Genomic DNA, 20,620 nt, shown 5'->3' with positions numbered 1-20,620 from the left:
TTTCCTCACCTGATTCAATTTGAGAAAAAGGAAGGAACAGGCAGGGTCTCTTTAAATAACTGCTTCCTTTCCGTTTTGGTACAAATACTCTTTAGACTGAGCAATTACTAACTGCTGGCTTTTAGGGTGGTGGTTGTTTATTAACAAAGAAATTATAAAGTTGAACCATTCTTCCCTGAGCGAGAGTAGGCAGAGAATGGACGAAGAGAGTAGTAGCCTGGAACAAGTGGTTACGCAGTGGGACATTTCGTTGCTAATTATGCTTCACCTGAATGACAGTACTTGGGAGGCAGGCAGTTAGCTCCTGCTAATGGCGCACCATGGGACAGGTATTGCCTAGCACAGAGACAGAGGCTGGAACGGCCACTCCAGGGGCCAATAAAACCAGTTTTATGGAAGAAGCCATCTTTGTTAAAAACCAAACCCGACCAAACGTGGAATTCCCCGACAGGAGATGCAGCACCAACCCCAGTCTTCTCAAATTCATTCCGCACAAGAGCCCCATGCCCTCAGTCTAGAATGAACCAGAGCAAACGAACTGTCCTGTGTGTAGAATGTGGACCTCTGTGATTCAGGGTGATCAGGGTCTTACACAAAGAGCTGACGATCTACTCAGACTCAGGGGCCCTGATCCAAATCAATCCACCTAGATGAGGGTCTGGTTTGTACAAAAAGGAGGGGTTGCTCACCAGTCGAGAGAATTCGCTCCCTACTCTATGTTGTCTTTTTATTATTAAATCTAATTCATGGTGCCTTTAAAACACAATGTGGTTCACACTCAACTCGCCAAGAGTATATCAGTTATGTAAAGTGAGGCACCCTGTAATTCTGTGAGGCTCTCAGCAAGTCCCTGGGCTCCAGGGCTCTGGGCAGCCCAGCTGTCCCTGCCACGAACAGGTGGTGTAAGACAATAGCTCCACTGAGCCGACTCTCTTTCCAAAGCCTCTAGCAGCCAAGCTCCCAGCCAGAGACGGCTTGCAAGCAGCACGGCCACTCCTCGCACACCAGTCCACACCAGCACCCACAGCCCATGGAGCCCCAGCCGCTCCTCCTGCTCCTCGGGCTCTGCTCAGGTAAGCCAGGGCCGAGGGGCTCTCCTGTGAGGCTGAAGCATTAGACGGCCCCAGGGACCAGGTCTTGCTTCCTCCTGGGAACACAGGATGGCCGGCCTTCATCAGCCTGAGGCTCTCCGGTCAGCTCTCACTCTGGTTGGCTTGATTCGGTTTGTGGATGATTTCTGGTTTGTGTTATTCAGTGAAGATGGGAGCTGCCTGGTCAGAGGCTACAAAGTAGACATGCAGGCCCCTCCTGCCATCAGGGCCTGGGGTCTCCTCACCCGTCACTCCTCACAGCACCCCTGTGACCATCCAAGAGCAACTACAGGGACTTGGAGTGACATCTTATAATTACAATTTGGGTAACATTCTTTTTACTGCCCTGGCAGAATTCTGATGATGAAGAAAGAGGCCTGATTGACAGCTGCATGTGCAGGAGAGAGAAACCTATTAATAATTGTAACTAAGCTCTTTCCATAAGAGATTAAATATTTGGTCTTTTTTTTTTTAACTTTAGCAGTTAAAAAAAAAAGTCGTATGAACGCACTTCTGCCCTACTCTTTTACTCTATGTAGGTTTGGGTTGGAATTGAAACTATAAAACCTTGCTCAGCCCTTGACCTGCATTCCCCTCCGGAATGTGTCAGCACACAGCAGCTGAAACGCTAGCCTGAATCCCAGACTTCCGGTGGGGGGAAGTAGGGGATGTGTGCTGATTGCTTCACATAAAAGTTTACTGGTGATATCATCTCACCTGAGAAATAAGACGGCTGACAGAGTGTGATGCCTCTTCTCTAATACTGCTCTGACACACACAGACCTGCTGGGCAAAAAAAGGTAAACAGCTTTATTGTTAAGGTTTTCCAAGAGCGGAGTTCAGGGAAGTAGCCCAAGCTCAGATAAATTACAGCCTGTGGGATTTGGACTTGATCCAACCAAAACTGGCCTGTGGTAGTGGGGTGTGTGTGTGTGTGTGCACATGTGTGTACGTGTGTGCACTCATGCGCCTGCAAACACTACACTCAATGAAAATTCTTAAGTGATGAGCTTACACATGAAAATCCTTAAATGATCTCTCAGGACACCAAAGGCCTCTGGAAAACACATGTTTACCTATCTAAAAATGTGATGTATACTTAGACCAAACCTAGAGTTTCCTGGTATCAGTTCACAGAGGGGCTCACAGAAATTTAGAGCGAGATCAGGCAGTCCCACAACTTCAATTTGTTATTACAGGGAATCCGAGGCTGAAAGACGTGAACTGACCCACCTGGGGTCACTTAGTTTACAAATGTTGGAACGTGGCCAGTTGGAGACTGTCTATGATGTGCCTTGTCAGAAAACCCAGCCTGAAATTGCCAAAGGTAGCAAGAGGTACAGAGCCAGGTTGAGATAAGAATTAGTTAGCCAAAGTGACTGGTACCATTTCAGAATTCCTTTCACCCAATCCAGCGGGCTGTTCCTCCAAAAAATGCAAATTGAACCAGTATGGTCCAAAAAGAACACTTTGAAACTGTGGCTGGTTCAATTCTATTTTTTAAAGACTTGATTTATTTATTTGACAGAGAGATCACAAGTAGGCAGGGAGGCAGGCAGAGAGAGAGGGGGAAGCAGGCTTCCCGCTGAGCAGAGAGCCCGATGCGGGGCTCCATCCCAGGACCCTGAGATCATGACCTGAGCTGAAGGCAGAGGCTTTAACCCACTGAGCCACCCAGGTGTCCCTGGTTCAGTTCTTTGTAGACAAAATTCTCATTCACATCAGGGACACTTTTTCATATGTTAGCTTACCACTTAATGATCTCTGTTTTACTTATGCAGCGTCTTTGATTTCAACCTCTTCCTCTCTTCCATCTCTGGAATCCTAAGTATTTCACAGCCATTTTTCTTATGGCATATTACTTTCCAGCTTGTTCCAACTATTTATGTAAATGACACATGTCTGTCTCCAAGAGGGCAGAAAGAGAGGATTTGTATCAGATTCACCTCTAAATATCTCAAAGCTCTTAAAACAATGCTTTGCCCACAGTAAGTGCTCAATAAATACTTGATGAATGAATTAATGTTGCCACCATCTGAATAAAGATGACCCATCTGATCTTGCAGAAAAGAAAGACTTTGACATTATTTATTTGTATGTTTACCAATTTACACCCTGTCTTGAAGAAAGTATTTACTGTGATTCATTGACTCCATGAAGAACTGATCTGATATCCAGACCACATTGGAGCTGGGAACAGAATCACAGGAAGTCCTGTATGTTTTCTCTTACTTTACCCTGTTTGGGAGGAAGAAAAGGAAAACAACAACAAAAAAACACCACCACCACCAATCAACCCAATCTAAGACATGGAGATCTCCACAGAAGTTCCTTAGAAATGTACTGTGAAAGGAACGGGGTCTCTTGTTATTTGTGAGACTGAGCGAGGAAGAAGGGAATGTCACTGGAATGCTGATGAGGCCCGTCTCCCCAGTCTTCCCCTTCTTCCTAGTAGACAATAGAGTTGGCTGCATAGTTTTCCTACTTTATAGTGTGGACCATATGCTCTATCTGATGCTTTCTAGTATGTTCTTCCTGTCAACGGGGAATAAACAGTCACTTAAAAATAAGCAGCCCAGGAAGGGCTAAAGCAATAGCTTCAAACTCAGTGGCCCAGGCACTCGGTGGCCCATGCCAGGGTCCTACCCCACCCCCACCGTGGACCAGCAGAGGCCCAGAATGGACAGGTACGGAGGACAGAGGATTGCCATGTCCCAGGGTCTTGATGGAGCAACAGCAAAAACTGGGTCTTTGAACAACATGCAAACCTGAAGGGTGCTGAATGTAGGTGGCCAGTGTTTTAGGCTTGTTATATTATGTTACATTATATGTTATGTTATGTTATGTTATGTTATGTTATGTTATGTTATATGTTATGGATTCTTCTGGGTTCAGAAAGTTTGGGAATCTAGAAATGAGGTAGGTGAGATCACGGGTTCCAAACACAGAGTCCAGGAAGGCCATAATGCACACATGTAGGCTATACTGAGAGCTTCAAAAATCCGAATGGAAATGATACGTTTATCTTTAGGGAGGTGGTAAAGAGCACAGACCCCGGGGTCAGACTGTCTGCATTTCTAGCCTCACTTCCAACTGGCTGGGAACCACGAGCACAGGTCTCAACTGTCCAAATGCCCGTTGTCTCCCTTGTAAACCAGGGGTAGAGACTGACCTCACAGGATTATTCTAAGGATTCACTAAGATAATACAAACACAGCCCGTCGGTGACGCTCTAGCAAAAAAATACACGTTTTGGGGACGATGAAAATGTTTTGAGTCATTGCATAACACTGGTTTCAAGATGATCCAAAGTGCTGGGTGTGAAATATCGAGGACAAGAACAGTACCTACCCCACTCAGTTATGAGGATTCAAAGAGTTAGTACATATAAACCACACGGGACAGTGTCTGCCACGTAATAGTTGGATATGCTGATTTTATTAATCAATAAAAATTTTTAAAGTAATTACTTTTTAGTTCATTATTTTGTTGACAAACTCTTTCAAACTGAAGTTTCAAGGAGAAAAATAATAAAGAAAAATAATAACCTGTCTTAGAGGCAATAGATTAACACTACTGGGGAAAAAAGGAAAGCATCTCATTCTTCCCATTTTTAAAGTTGGCTTGGCCCAAGGAGAAGGTATGGTGGCTTCAGCAATAACCTGCGGAAAGGGGAGATCTGGTTACGTGCCTTAGGGCAAGTGGATCGTGTGTCTGCTTCCTCTCCTAACCCTGAACAGGCAATCCCCAATCCACGTAAGGCTTAAGTTACAAAGGTCCTTCATAAGGCACTTGTAGGAATTGGGAACACTTTTTCTCATAGGAATAATGCTAGGTGCAGCAGTGTAATTTCCAGGACAGCCCACGACACACTCATGGTATCTTGAGTTAGTGCAGAAGCAGAGTTCAAAATGGCGGGGCTGCCTCTAGGCTCTGCCCCAGCCGCAGGACCTTGGACAAGTCTCCCAGCCTCTCGGATCTCTCGTGAGAATGCCAGTCAGCATTGCCTCATGCGAGGCTGGTGAGAACCGTGTAACACTGGACACAAAAGGGCTGTGGGGTCCAAGAGTAGTAGATACTATCTCTCAGCATCCCGAAGGAGAATGTAGTAAAGATTCCTAGGAGTCACTCACGCTCCAGATAGTAACGTGACCAGATCCAGATCAGAAAAGCCCATGATTTTTACTCTATGTAACTTCACAGGGACGCATACTCGCCAGCAGTGATTTTTTTTTTTTAAATTACAGGAAAACACACTACATAGAATTTGTCCTGGTAAAATATACATTACCAAAATTGCTGTATTTAAGTGTATGATTCAGTGGCATCAAGTACATTCACAATGTTATGCAACATCCCTGCTATCCAGTTCCAGAACATCGGCCCAAAGGAAAGCCTATACCCATATACCCATTAATAATTACTCCCCCTTCTCCCATCCCCGCTGTTCCCACTAGCCAGGAATCTGCTCTCTCCGCAGATTTACCCATTCTGAATATTTCATGTAAATGGAATCCTATGATATGTGCCCCTTTGTGTCTGATTTCTTTCACTTAGCACAATGTTCTCAGAGTTTGTCCACACTGGAGTGTAAACCAATCCTTCCTTTTTATGGGTGAATAACATTCCGCTGCACGGCTATGCCCTGGTTTGCTCGTCCGTGTATCTGTTGATGGGCGTTCGGGATGTTTCCAACTTTTAGCTCTTATGTCTAGGGCTTCCACAAACACTGGTGTACAAGGCTCTGTGTGGACAGTTCTTTGGGGGATGTGCCTAGGTGTGGGATTGCTAGGTCATACCGTCACTCCGCATGTAGCTTGTGTGCCAAACTGTCTCCCAGAGCGGCCGCATGTTTCATTTCTCACCAGCAACAAATGAGGGTTCCACTACTTCACCGATAGTCACTGCTTTCCATTCCGTAAATTCCTGCCATCCTAATGGGTAGGAACCAGCATCAATTTTTGGCATTGCTAGCATTTTGAGATCTAAGATTTGAGATTTCATGACCCTGGGACGAGACCTTGAAATATGGAGACAGGCTTGTGTGTGGATTTTTCCTTTTGTGTGTGTGTGCACCCAGCAAACCCGAGTCCAGCCAGCGGCTGTGCTCAGGAATGTCATCTGTTCAGGTTACGAGTGTCATGATAATCTGGCACGCCCCACTGGGAAGGGACCCCACCAGCAGCTGCCACTGGAAAGGAATGTAGGGCCGTATAAGCTGCACTGGGAGCCTCCCACCAAGGGGGCCCACGCGCCTTCCATTCACGGGTCATGCCTCAGTGATTCACATTAGTGTTGGGGGAGGGTGGGGGGCGGGATCTGACAGCGTGTGTGTCATTTGCTGTCCAGCTGGCCTCGTCCTGGGCTCCGAACATGAGACCCGCCTGGTGGCCAAGCTCTTTGAAGATTACAACAGCGTGGTGCGGCCAGTAGAAGACCACCGCCAGGCTGTGGAGGTCACTGTGGGCCTACAGCTGATCCAGCTCATCAACGTGGTGAGGAGGCGGCAGGCGGGGCTCCCCATACCCCTCACCCTGGGCCCCTTCCCATAGCTCCCCGCCTCCCCACTAAAGATGCGGTCTGACCTTTTTTTCAGGATGAAGTAAATCAGATTGTGACAACCAACGTGCGACTGAAACAGGTATTCAGCTGAATAAGTGCACGGATGTCACCTGTCTTCACCCTGGAATTGAACCGGGGCCTTGGGGGAGGATCCATCTGGATAACAGGGACGCATACCAACATGATGCAGGAAAATATTTCGGTGTCGTGGGACTAAAGATCATATTTGTCAGGGCGTGTGTGTGTGTGTGTGTGTGTGTGTGTGTGTGTTTTACTTTGTGCTTTGCTAGGCTGCCGTAACAAAGCCACAGACAAATTTTGTTCTCTTACAGTTCTTGAGGCCGAAAGTCCACATCCAGGTATCGGCAGAACTGGTTCCTTCTGAGGGCTGTGAGAGGGACTCGGCTTCCAGGCCTTTCTTCTTGGCATATAGTTGGCCAACGGCATGTCCCCATGGCATTCTTCTCGAACATGTTTCTGTCTTCAAATGTCCCCTTCTTTAAGGACATGACCCATAGTGGATTAGAGCCTCCTTCAATGAGCTTATTTTAGCCTAATTACCTCTAGAAAGACCCTATCTCCAAATACAGTTCAATTCTGAGGTACTGGGGATTAGGACTTCCACATACGAGTTTTGGGGGAGACATGGCTCAATTCACAACATTGTGTCATCCAAATGGGCTACATGGGGCGTGTATTACTTTCACACTGTAGGAAAAAACAGAACACTTTTAAAAGATGACGCTGGCTGCTCAAGGGGAATGTTCACGAGGGTCATTCTCCTTTTCTGGGGTGGGCAGGGCAGCATGGCTGATGTGCTGCCACCGGGTGGTGGGACTTGGGGTACCTTTGTTTTCTCCTCTGTAAAATGGGGTCAATAGTCACTCTTCCCTCACAGGATTGTTGTGAAGACTAAATCATGAATATATATAAAATGCTCTGAACAGTGTGTGCATGGTGGGGGGGGCGGTCAATGCTATAGAGTGTTTGCTGTTATCGTTTACTCAAGTGGAAGCTGAATTCTGAATCAAACTTTTCTTACTGGAGCACAATTTTGGTCAATATCCGAACTATCGTACCATCAGGACTCTTGATAACTTTATTTATTTACGAAGATTTTATTTCTTGAGCTTAGAGAGAGAGAGAGAGCAGGGAGGAGAGGCAGAGCAAGAAGGAAGTCTCCAGCAGACTCTGTGTCGGCTCAGGGCTCGATCCCACGACCCTGAGATCATGACCTGAGCTGAGATCAAGAGCCGGCTGCGTCACCAGCTGAGCCACCCAGACAGATGCCTCTTGATAACCTCAGATTTTTAAAACAACATTTTTAGCTCTTCTTATTAGTGAAACGTTTTCATTTCTAGCAATGGGTGGATTACAATCTGAAATGGAATCCAGACGACTATGGCGGCGTGAAAAAAATCCACATTCCCTCGGAAAAGATCTGGCGCCCAGACCTCGTTCTCTATAACAAGTAAGCGAAACAGGCTGGGGCGGGGGACATTCTAGGGGCAGGGGGAGTCCAAGGGCCCTCTCGGAAGGGCTGCCACTCTCAGTATGCCTCTCACCACTGTTCCCATTAAATAACCCTTAAAAACCAAGAGCCAAGTTGACATGCTAGGGGTGCCAGATGGTGTCTCATGTTATGAATAGAAACAATTATCAGAGCCAAATTGAATCAGGGCTGTGGGGTAGGGGACATTTAATTCCTGAGCGCTCCTAAAGGGTGTGTGGCAACTATCCAAGGAACCAAATTCATATAATCGAGTTCCTTGGAATCCCATGTCCGTCCTCCCCGATAGGTCTGAACCTCAGGGGGTGGTTATCCATCACATCCCCACGGCAGCCCGAGACATTGTGTGTTGCCCATGGCTGGGAGGCTGGCGTCGCCCATCCACTGGGCTCCGTGACAGACTGCACATTGTGAAATTATAATGTGATGCGAGACACTCTGGTTTAATGACAGGTTCATTATCATACGCCCTTCATTTGTCAGGGAATGCTCATTTCAAAGAGCGTCCTTCCCAGGCAGGAGCATCCACCAGCGGCCTGGAGGGCTTACAGGCTGGCGGTCTACAGCGAGGGGCTGGGCAAGCGGGCTGCGCCTTCTTGAGCATTGACCGGGGAGGTCCGTAAGGCCTTGTGAACGGAAATGACCCCCCTTACGGCCGACCCTCACACTTTGATTTTCTACTACAGATTTCCCAATGACAACCTGAGATTCAAGCTGGAGCCCGATTAGCCAATTGTTTGTGTAACCCTCTTGGACAAATACGCTGATAGAGCAGAGTGCCTGGTCTGTTAAGTTTCTCTTTCAGTAAGAATCTAAGAGAAGCAATTAAAGTCCTCGGGTCCTCTTGATAAGCTTGCTAGCGAACACCTGTGGGGGAGAGAACCCTGTTTCACTTGCTTATGGAAACAGATCTGGGTGATCCTGTGGCCCTCTGCTCTTTAGGCCCCTTTTGGGAAGGTCCAGAACTGCAGTTTTCTGGAGAGAGCCTCACCTTCACCCCAGGAAAAAGCCAGTGGGAAGAAAATCTCTTGATTTATGAAGTGAGGCACCAATATAGGCCCTGCGTCCCTGAAAGTCCCCCAGGACAGACCCCACCCACCTGTTCAACACCTATTCTAATACCTTTGCCGGGGGCCCCACAACACGGGTTGTCTGGGGTCAAGTGGACTGCCCACTGAATAAGGCCTGCAGAAGTGGCTCGTTGTTTTTTATTATCTACCACTGTGGATTATTTATTTATTATTTTTAAAAAAAGATTTTACTTACGTTTTTGAGAGAGAGAGAGCGAGACAGACAGCACAAGCGGAGGGGCAGAGGGAGAAGGGCAGGAGGGTTAGAGGGGTGAGACGAAGGGCTCCATCCCAGGACCCTGGGATCAGGACCTGAGCTGAAGGCAGATGCTTAACCAATGGAGCCACCCAGGCGCCCCTCTATGGTGGATTTTTTTAGATGAGAAATTAATGCCAACATTTGAAAATTGAACAATATCACATTAAACTTTGGAGTTCTAGTCTCTCTAGAAAAATCCTTTACTCAAAAGCATGGAAACTTTGGATTAAAAAATTCTAGATCTCCAGGTCCGGAGGAAGAATCCCAGTATCTGTCAGCATCACGCCTTCCCTCACAAGCGGACTCCACAGCCGAGTGGCACCTTCCTTAGAGAAGAGAAGGCTCTCCCCTTCCCCCTCACCCCTTCCTCACCTGCCTGGGCCTGGAGGAATCTGAGTTTGCGACTCTACCCTACTGAGTTCTAGATACTTGTGCAAAAGAAAACAGAGCCCTTCTTTAACCTGTTTACCACAATAATGAACCACTGGACATGTTTTTGTTTAAAATTCCTGTTTGTTTGTTTTTTTTTTTTCCTCCAGTTAACTTTCAAAGAGCACTGGGGAAGGGATAGATGGAGATTAACATTACAAATGCTACTGAGGACTGGGAAGAAAACATCTGGTATATAGTGTCACCTGTTATTTCTTTAAAGCTCTAGATTCCTAGGTTCTTCCCCAGATATTCTGATTTAGTGCTTAGATGGTGCTCAGAAACCTGTATTTTAAACAAGCACCCCAGCGATTACCAGACAAATTTGGGAAACGTTGCCATGAATAAAGAGTGACACTGCCCGAATGAAAGCATCTATAATTAGCACCTGAATAATTAACAGCTGTCTCCCGCTAACATCCCCGAGCACAAACGAAGGCTCATCCGTCACTTGGAGTCACGCTCCTCTTTGATTCCGCTTGCAGTGCAGACGGCGACTTTGCCATTGTCAAGTTCACCAAAGTGCTCCTGGACTACACTGGCCACATCACATGGACACCCCCGGCCATCTTCAAAAGCTACTGTGAGATCATCGTCACCCACTTTCCCTTTGACGAACAGAACTGCAGCATGAAGCTGGGCACCTGGACCTACGACGGCTCGGTGGTGGCCATCAACCCGGTAGGCGCCGCCCTCGAGGGACAGATGGGGCTGAACGCAGGAGGAGCACCATCCAGGTGTCCAGCTCTGGCCCTCTAGAGTCCCAGACTCTCAGCACCAGTTAGACCTTTGGGGGCCATTGACTTCACCGGTTCTCAATTGAGAACACATGAGAACCACCTGGGAGCTTACATAAATTGGCTTGGTCCCAGGAATGTTGGCTTAGTCAGTCTGGGGTGGGACTACGGCACCCATATGTTGTCAAGTTTCCAAGTGACTTGAAGGTGTGGTCAACACGGAGGACCCCAGTGATTCAACCCCGCCCCCCCCTTATTTTATAGGAGAGGATCTAAGACCCCACATCAGAAGTGACCTTCTGGGTTCCATTCCAGTCCCAACAGCCCTAGAATCTGTTGTTTTATTACAGCCAAGTGTGAAACCCACCTCTCCTCCACGGGGACACAGCTGGGGTTTCACAGTTTCATTTCATCTTCTCAGGAAAGCGACCAACCAGACCTAAGCAACTTCATGGAAAGTGGAGAGTGGGTGATCAAGGAGTCCCGGGGCTGGAAGCACTGGGTGTTCTACGCCTGCTGCCCCTCCACCCCCTACCTGGACATCACCTACCACTTTGTCATGCAGCGCCTGCCCCTCTACTTCATCGTCAACGTCATCATTCCCTGCCTGCTCTTTTCCTTCTTAACTGGCCTGGTGTTCTACCTGCCCACAGACTCAGGTGGGTGCCAGGGCTGTGGCTGCAGCTGCTACCACTGCTGCCGCGGGCAGATCTCGTGCTGCTATGTGGGGGGAAACCAGGAATAATCATGGGCCAGTAAACAAATACAGGCAGACATGCCCAAAACATCATCCCTGGGAGGACGCATTTACGGAGTCTCCCTGTTCAGTGGTGAGTGCCTGTGGCTAGAGCCCTCGGCTGGCGCAGACCACAGGGCAGGCAGAGTTGAACATGACCCGGGGGTGCACGTGCACAGCTCAGTCTGGTTAATGTGAATGACCACCAGTGCCTCCTTGCCGGAAAACCTAGTGTGTGCCCAGGAATGTGCTGGGTAAGGCCTGGGTCACAGACACCCCTCATGTCACGTCCCCTATGAAGCCGCAGACTATATACTGATTAATCCAAGTCCTGAGTCTTTTCCTCACTGCTTGCCACTTGAAAATAGCTTTGGCATTCCCGTTTTCCAGATGGCAGCATCTCTACACAAGACCATGCTTCCCAAGTGGCAATTCTTTCTCACATATCAGCCTGGACAGCTTCCTTACCTCCTACTGGGTAATCACACCTGTGACATAATTTCACCAAATACCAACCATCCGCAGAAAAGGGGAAAAGGGTGCACGAGTGCCTGCTTTAAGTCACTGCTCATAAACGATTTAGGACAAGCAAGTAGGGGAAAAGAAAGGTGGTAAAGACAGTCCTCAAACTTATGACTGGTAACAATTGTATCAAAATTATAAAAGAACACACACACACACAAGTCTAAGTTCAACTTTCCAACAACAACAAAAAAAGATTCATATGCACTCGCTCATTCCACATACTGAACAACTGTCAATCATTAAGGCCACAGTAGAGAATAAGGCAGAATGTGGCCCACAAGGGGTATCGGGCTGGCTCAGTCAGGAAAGCATGCAACTCCTGATCTCGGGGTTGTAAGTTCAAGCCCAACACTGAGTGTTGAGATTACTTAAAAAAAAAAATTAAATGAAATCTAAAAAAAAAAAAAATAGATTTTCCCCACAGGGTGCACGTTGTACTTATGATTGTGTGTGTGTGTGTGTGTGTGTGTGTGTGTTTAAAGATTTTTATTGATTTATTTGACAGATGGAGATCACAGGTAGGCAGAGAGGCAGGCAGAGAGAGAGGAGGAAGCAGGGCCCCTGCCGAGCAGAGAGTCCGATGCGGGGCTCGATTCCACGACCCTGGGATCATGACCTGAGCCGAAGGCAGAGGCTTCAACCCACTGAGCTGTCCAAGCGCCCCTATGACTGTGTTTTTAAACAAATGATTACAAATACAAATTTTTTTCAACTTTCTAATTAAATGAAGCTTCTTAAAGTGAAGAGAGAAAATGCCAGCCAGGGCAATATGGAAATGAATCAGAGTTTCTGTAAGTGTGAAATGGTTTGTGCTTGAAGAGCATTTAGAACAGTAAGAATGCTTGATAAATGTTAGCTCTTATTATCAATCGAGAAATTTGATGTAACTTGATCAGTAGCTCGTATTTATAATTCTGTCCTCTTTTCCACTTTTATTTTTTTTTAAAGATTTTATTACTCTATTTGACAGAGAGACACAGCGAGAGAGGGAACACAAGCAGGGGGAGTGGGAGAGGGAGAAGCAGGCAAGCAGGCTCCTCGTGGAGCAGGGAGGGGCTCGACTCGAGGACCCTGGGATCATGACCTGAGCCAAAGGCAGATGCTTAACGACTGAGCCCCCCAGGCATTCTTTTTCACTTTTGAAGACTCTCCTCCCCACTAGGTAGACTTCTCCTAACTCGGTAGAATTGGTCGTTTCTTCTCTGCTTCCACTCTGTATCCCGTAGATACTCGCAGCATCTGGAAGCATCAGATATGGGAGGAGAACAGAGGAACACAAGGGTTTCCCAAAACAAACAGCAAGACCAGGTCAAAGAAAGTCCCTTCCAAAGGCTGTCTAACTGCTTCTCAGGTGGTCCGTCCCCACAAAAATATTCCAGTGCCATTCAGCCCCTCTCTCGCTTGCCATATCAAGACTCAACAGGGAATTATTCATCCTGAAATTATAGGGCTTGGTAAAAAGAGGTTGGGGCAAGGAAATCACTGGCCCCTTAATGTGAGAGACGGAAAAAGAAAAAAAAAACAAAATTATTCTCTTAGATGAATGTGAAAAAGTAGTTCCTTGGTTTTGAACTTTTCTTGGCTTTGGTCCTGCAGCTTCCTCCCATAACAAGGAAAATACACATGTACTTCTGGGTTGCCATCCGTCTGCTGGGTAACAAGCAGGTCAGGTTCTGTTTTGGGAGGCTTATGACATTCTGCTACAGACAGAAAACTGCCACCTGGAGTCTAGCTTGTCACACAGCTGGGTGTACTTGGTTCCCTGAATTCTACCAAGCCACAAAATTCCGGGATGTGAGGTCAAGCACCCACTGGTTGCCTCAGCGGCCTGTCATGGAAATGCCTGCCACCTGCCACTGTCAGCAGAGCTAAGGAGCATAAGGTCTCATAAGACCAAATTCTGCCCAAGAAATTTCCCTGGCAACATGAGGGTCCCATTGCTCTCAGCCTTGGGTTTTGTGGTATATGAGCTGGCCAGGGATGCCATAACAGAGTACCCCAGACTGGGTGGCTTAAACAAGAGGAATTTATTTCCATGTAGTTCTGGAGGTCAAGGTGTCAGTAGGTTTGGTTTCCTCTGAGGCCTCTCTCCTCGGCTTGCAGATGGCTATCTTCTCCCCCTGTCTTCACCTGGTCTTTCCTCTCTGTTGTTGTCTCTGTCCTAATCTCCTCTTCCCATCAGGACACCAGTCATACGGGATGATGGCCCTCCCTAATCAACTAATTTTGACTTAATTACCTCTCTCAAGGCCTCATCTCCAAACACAGTCATGGAGGTGCTGAGGCTTAGGGCTTCCATGTATAAAATGGAAGGGTACGGCAACTCAGCCCCTAAAACACGAGCGGTCGAATTTCTTCTTCATCTTGTCCAGGAGAGAAGATGACTCTGAGCATCTCGGTCCTGCTGTCCTTAACCGTGTTCCTCCTGGTCATCGTGGAGCTGATCCCCTCCACCTCCAGTGCTGTGCCCTTGATTGGGAAATACATGCTGTTCACCATGGTGTTTGTCATCGCGTCCATCATCATCACCGTCATTGTCATCAACACACACCACCGCTCCCCCAGCACCCACGTCATGCCCGACTGGGTACGCAAGGTGAGTGAGCGAGATCCTGCAATCTCTTGCCCACGAGAACGTCTCTCCTTCCAGAGGGCCAATGGAATTCTGGCTCACACTTGTGGGTACTTAGGAACTGAAAGTCCTTTCTGGGGATTTTGAGGGGATTTCTGGAAGGAACTTTCTTTAGCCTCTTTCTAGGAATAAATAACTCACGTAGCCTCCCCAGACACAGAAGAAAAACAGAATTAATAAAGCCCACTCCAAATTCAAGCTATAATAATCTCTATGATTAGAGAAGGTGAAGAAATCACTGTCTTTTTATTCAAAGGCTGTGAAATTCTTGAGATTTCTGTTTGTATGTCTTCCAATCTCTGAACAGACTGCTTATTTTTTGCTGGAAAAAAATCATCTGCTGAGAGTAGAATAAGGACTAGAGATGGAGGGGTGCTTGACAAGAAATTGTCAAAAAGTGAGTTTCACTGAGGAACTTGGTCTCAAATATTTACATTATTGAAATTTAAAATGTGTTAACATTTCCAATATGTCAATTTTTAAATAAAACTTCACAGAGACACTAGTGTCCAGGGTCTCTTCTGTCGCATGCAAAAGATTTGTCATGAATTGACAGAGACACTACTGCTTGCAATGTATTCTTTTGGGAAGACAGTCAGTTCCTGCATCTGTAAAGACTCACATGACTCCTGGCAACACCTATGTTGCATTTCTTCAGGAATAAGAAATGGAAGAAAACAGAGGAGCTGTTTTGGAAACTTATATGTTCTCTTAGCCAGAAAGACCTTTTCTTTAATCATATTATCCTGCTAACACATGGCTTTGAAAGAAGCCAGTACCTAGAGCTGGGCTGGAAGCTTAAGCATCATTGGCTTCTCATTGAGTCCAATAGCTGCACACAGGCTCCCTCCAGTGGCGAACTGCTCACATTACAGTCATGCCTCTTCACCTTAGTAATTTGACAGGCCACAAGATAATGTCTGAAGAAATCTTTGAGAAAATCTAGTAGAGCCCTTTTGTTTTAAGGACAAAGAGGCTACGACCCAGAGAAGCCAAATGACTTGTGCCTGGACTCACATTGCTAATTCAAAGTCAGAGTTTGCTACTTGCCCTGCTCACAATAATTCTCATGCGTGGATTTCTTCTTTATGTTAGGTTTTTATCGACACTATCCCAAATATCATGTTCTTCTCCACAATGAAAAGACCCTCTAGAGAAAAACAAGACAAAAAGATTTTTACAGAAGACATTGATATTTCTGACATTTCTGGGAAGCCAGGGCCTCCACCCATGGGTTTCCACTCTCCGCTGATCAAACACCCAGAGGTAAAAAGTGCCATCGAAGGAGTCAAATACATTGCAGAGACCATGAAGTCAGACCAGGAGTCCAATAACGTAAGTTCCGTGGCTTGTCTCACACCTCCAGGCTTAAAAGATCAAATACTTGAGCACAGATGAACGGATTTGTCTTGATGGGTAGGCTGGCATTCACGAGGCAGCTGCTGACCCACGATGGGCCTTGGTGACCACCCCTAAGCCAGCTTCCCGAGCCATCCCACTGGGAATAACCTATTGGAAGGATAAAGATCACCATGCCAGCCAAGGGATGTCGAGGGCTTTGAAATCTACAGATGGAGTGAGCTGTAGACCACGCATAGCGTGAACACTTTGATTCTAATGACCACCTAAAGGAAACGTTAACACTTTTCTCTTTCACAGGCGGCTGAGGAATGGAAGTATGTTGCGATGGTAATGGACCACATTCTCCTCGGAGTCTTCATGCTCGTCTGTATCATTGGAACCCTGGCTGTGTTTGCGGGTCGGCTCATTGAATTAAATCAGCAAGGGTGAGCTGAGCTGAGCACCAGGCAGAGCAGAGAATGGTGGGGAAGACAGAAATATCTGTCTACTTTGATTCGAGCTCATTTATCAGACCTCTAACTTTCTGTATTTATGATTAATGCTACTGATCTATATTTATGTAAGGTGACAACCTCCAGCACCTTCACAGCGCTTCTCCTGCGGTCCTGCTCTATCTTGCCTGGAGAGAGAACCCTTTCCAGAAAATGAAGTGGGATCACTAACAAGGTGTACTCGTTTCCAAAGGCATCTTGAAGAGTTTGGCCCAGAATAACAGGTTTTCTAGTGCTTTGTTTTTTTAAATTTTTTAAGCAAAAATGTATCCGTTGCTTAAAAGTCAGTTTTGTACATACAAGTAGGCCCATCTGCCAGTCCCCAAAAGATAAAGCATTTGATTCAGAGAGAAAAGGAAACCATAGAAAGGCAACAGCTAAGTTCTAGAACAGCCACCAAAATGCAAACTGCATCAGAGCATGTTTCTAGAGCAGGGAGGGGTGGGAGGGGCTTCCCAGGCTAACACAGCCCCCAAGTATGCTGCTCAAAGCTTGAGGAAGGAACACAGTCAGCTGGTTTCCTGAGCTATACCAAGCTTGAGGGCCAGGCACTGTGGGAATCATCTCACGGATGTGGTTTTATTCCTGACTTTCATAATGTCCCTATTTTACAAATGAGAAAGCTGAACTTGTGAAGCTTAAGTTCACTGCTGAAGCTAGCAAGGAGAACTGAGCCAGTTCTGAAACCAGACCTAATCTGGATTCAGAGCAGCTCAGGGGTGGGTCAGCTCATCGGCTCACTTGCTCCGCCGTCCTCTCCCCACCTGACCTAGGCCATCCTGTAACTCCGCTCAGGGTTTTGAGAGCTTCAGTCTTAGTGTCATCCACCTTTTTGCCCTTCCAATTAAATCCCTGGCCCTTTTCCCCAGTCCTCATCCAGTGTTGGATGGGGTTTTTGTTCTATCGCTGAAATCAGAAATGTATGCCCCTATCACCACAATTTCTAAAATTCCAAACAAGAGAACAGGAGAGAAAATGATTTCTCTTCATAGCCACTTTCCAGCCACAAGGTAATGCACTCCAGAAGCAGGAGCCCTGGGTCTGGGTGACTTCTCTGAACCCAGGTGGTTTCGAGCTACTTCTCCATGGAATTCTCGAGCACCCACTCATGGCAGGACAGTGCCTCCATGTGAGAGTAATCTCAAGGGAAAACAGTCTGGTGGTTCCTCAAGAAACTAAACATAGAACTATCCTAGGATCCAATAATTCTACTTCTACGGATACACCCAAAAGTGAAAACAGAGATGTGAAAAGACACACGTGTATGCCAATGTCCACAGCAGCATGAATCACAGTCCCGGAAGGTGGAAACAGTTCAAGTGTCCATCAGCGGAAAAAGCAGTATATACATACAGAGGAATATTATTCAGCCTTAAAGGGGAATGAAATTCTGATGTATGTTACAATACGGATCAACCTCGGAAACATGCTTGCTGAAATAAGCCAGACATGAAAGGACAAATCTTATGATTCCACTTAAATGAGGTACCTAGAAGAGGCACATTTATAGAGAGAGAAAGTAGAATAGAGATTGCCAGGGTTGAGGGGGAGGGGTGAGTTATTGCTCAGTGGGTAGAATTTCAGATTGGGAGGATGGGAAAGTTCTGGAACGGACAGTGGTGACGGTCGTACAACATTGTGGAATGTACTTAATACCACTGGACTGTACACTTAAAAATGGTCGCGATCGTAAATTTTATGCACATTTTACAATTAAAATAAAGAATGAAAACAATAGTCCAACTGTAACTGTCATGTTATGTATATTTTTACCACAACTCGATGAACAAGAAAAAAAATCTGCTGCTTGTCTAATCTGGCCTCATCTCCCAGGACTATTGATTCAGAGAAGGAACTGAAAAGTCACTTCCATTCTCCCCATTTTAAGGATGAGGAAAGGAGGCTTAGAGAAACGACCTCCCTCAGGTCATAGAGCAATTTGGAGACACAGCAGATCTCCTCACTCCGCCCTTGTGCTGTGTTCATCCCATCAAGTAGCCCCACCGTCACCCCCTCCCCCGCAAAGCAAGGCCCTGGGGCACATTCCCTCCCGGCCAGCAGAGCCAGCCTGAGTGGACAGCACAGGGCTATCGGGTAGCTCCAGCAGCTCCTAACATCTGTCCCAGCAGTCCGTCACCACATCATAGGCTTTCATCTTTGTTACCTCTTCTGCAGCTCGGCCCCGTCTCCAGAAGACCGCTGACGCGATGGGAGGGCAGGCAGCGGGTGCTGGAATCTGTGTCTCCAGGGAGGTGTCTGCCAAGGGCCGTGCCCGCCTGGGCTGGCATAGCTCTGTGGAGGAGCGTGTCTGCCTAGCGGGAGGACTTCCTGGGAAGGAGGGGGCATCCTGCAAGTGCGACACCGGCAGGTTCGTGTTGATGGGGCTGCGTTCACAGACGGAAACTGGAAGCAGAAACGACTCAGAGCTCAGCCCTCTAAGTCTTCTTTTCTTGCCCTTGGTTGTCGGAACTGGGAGTTTTGTGTTTGTTTGTTTGTTTTTAATCAGAAATGATGTTAACATTTCAACAAATGAGTTGGGGTCTGCGGGGAGAGATTCTGAGCCCAAGTGTTGGTTGGCCCCAGCCACTGGGGGCCACAGGGCTGTTGCATTCCTCCTGGGTGGGGGGTAGGGAGCCATGCAGAGGGGCTCAGGCAGTAGCCTCCTTGCCCACTGCCCAGATGATTCCAGCCCACCGTAAGAACGGGGGCCGGCTTCAAGCCTGAGTTCCCTGCTCCCGGGTCTCAAACCACCATGTTCAAGGTCATCTCTCCCACAGCTGCCACTTGAGTTCTAGCTGCATGCCCGTTCTTGAGCGGCCCATAGGCACCAGAGGTCTCTCTCCCTCCACACCCTCCCTCTGCCTCTGCCCAAATCCCTCAAGCCCCACCCCTCAACCATGTCCTTGCCCAACGGAGAGTCTCTGCTGTCTGGGTTTTCCAAGTAAGCCTCCTCGCTGCTGGCAAAGGGCCGTCCCCAATACCACCCATGTTCCAATCACTGCTGCCCAAGGTTATGTTCCTACAGCCTGAGTTCTCCAACTCCTCCTCCCCAAACTGACCCATGCTACAACCCACCGCAGCCAGTGTTTACCAGTTACCCCAGCCACAGCCTCTTCAGCACCCCCGCCTGGGTCCAACTGCCAGGGACTTCATTTCTTCCCCCCTCCCCCTGCCTGGGTCTGTCCTGATTGCAGCCCCAGCTGGGAGTCAACGCTCTCCTTCACAGCTCTTCTCCCCTTTCCTGCCTGCTGATTTACCCTCACCCCCCACAGCTGGGCGGCTCGGTCTTTCCCCGACTCCTACCCTCATCCTCACTGTCGCTGTCACCACTGAGGCTGCTGGAGCCAGGCTGTCGTCCTCATCCTTGGGCTCAGGGGCTCCGAGTGGGCAGAGGAGGCAGGCAGGGATGGGGAGGGGCCAGAGCCTGCTGCTGCCTGGTTGGGGGCAGCCACAGACAGGGGGCAGCAGGGCCTGAGCCTGTCCCCTGGAGAATCTCCAACAAGTCAGCTGTGTGGGCCTCCACTGCCAAGTGCAGGCTGCTCGTGGGCTCTGGTGGGTGGAGTAGCCAGACCTTGTCAGCCTCTTCAAGGACGGCAGCCACGTGGAGAGGGCCGTGGTCCTTGTCGTTTTCAATCCACAACTATAGTTTCCAGTCCTCCTCACTTTAACTTCTCCGAGTGGGTTCTGGGGCTGCTGTTGGGGACATGTTTGGGCCCTGAGCTAGGTAGGGATCAGGGGCTCCTTGGGGCAGCCAGAGGGGACTGGCGCCCTGCCTGCGGCAGCAACCCAGTGTGTGCCACACACTTCTGCAGTGGACGCCTGCGCAGGTGGGCTGCCAGGTGCGGGGCTGTCTGGCCCAGCTCGTTCTGCAGGCCTGGGTACCCGGAGCCAGCTGCAAAGCCGAGCAGCAGATCCAGGAAGGGACTGTGGTGATGAGTGACCTCAGAGTGTAGTGCCGGGCCCCATCTGCGGGGCTGTAGCCAAAGACGAGGGGTGCCCACAACAGCCCAGGCCCACCTCTACCTGGGCTAGTCCTCCCAGGAGCATCGAGTCTGGACCCTGTGAGCCCAGGACACTGACACGCCATTCATGTGTATCCAAAGCCTTCCCAAGCCGGTGCCCTGGCTGTGACCCCCCAACCGCAGCCCCTAAGTCTCCTTTTGCATTGGTGGCGTCCATGGAGAGGGGCCTAGAGAAGTGGGGAGAGCTCTGTGTC

General features: G+C 48.1%; 1 protein-coding gene across 2 annotated transcripts; it reads left to right on the top strand.

Annotated features, from left to right (window-relative positions):
• Positions 1 to 1,004: 1,004 nt before the first annotated feature.
• CHRNA1 (cholinergic receptor nicotinic alpha 1 subunit) lies at positions 1,005 to 16,530 on the top strand. Of its 2 annotated transcripts, none has more exons than XM_032855931.1 (9): positions 1,005 to 1,073; positions 6,441 to 6,583; positions 6,688 to 6,732; positions 8,015 to 8,124; positions 10,407 to 10,602; positions 11,080 to 11,317; positions 14,292 to 14,515; positions 15,647 to 15,886; positions 16,211 to 16,530. In XM_032855931.1, the coding sequence occupies exons 1-9, from the start codon at positions 1,031 to 1,033 to the stop codon at positions 16,340 to 16,342; spliced, it is 1,371 nt and encodes a 456-aa protein (XP_032711822.1). In that variant the 5' UTR covers positions 1,005 to 1,030; the 3' UTR covers positions 16,343 to 16,530. The 2 variants fall into 2 exon arrangements, with proteins under 2 accessions (XP_032711822.1, XP_032711821.1); XM_032855930.1 differs by having other exon boundaries at positions 6,441 to 6,586.
• The last annotated feature ends 4,090 nt before the right edge of the window (positions 16,531 to 20,620 follow it).

Source organism: Lontra canadensis, unplaced genomic scaffold, assembly GCF_010015895.1.
Source record: "Lontra canadensis isolate GAN:19392208 unplaced genomic scaffold, GSC_riverotter_1.0 scaffold11, whole genome shotgun sequence".
NCBI classification, from domain to species: Eukaryota; Metazoa; Chordata; class Mammalia; order Carnivora; family Mustelidae; genus Lontra; species Lontra canadensis.
The sequence above is the reverse complement of the archived record's forward strand: the minus strand, read 5'-3'. Positions and strand labels throughout refer to the sequence as shown.

What these genes read in the sequence shown, in the direction of transcription:
- CHRNA1 (XM_032855930.1), top strand. Translation starts at nt 1,031, where the DNA reads ATGGAGCCCCAGCCGCTCCTCCTGCTCCTCGGGCTCTGCTCAG. An exon ending in GCTCCTCGGGCTCTGCTCAG is followed by an intron (nt 1,074 to 6,440) that starts GTAAGCCAGGGC and finishes TTTGCTGTCCAG; the next exon opens with CTGGCCTCGTCCTGGGCTCC. An exon ending in CTACCTGCCCACAGACTCAG is followed by an intron (nt 11,318 to 14,291) that starts GTGGGTGCCAGG and finishes CATCTTGTCCAG; the next exon opens with GAGAGAAGATGACTCTGAGC.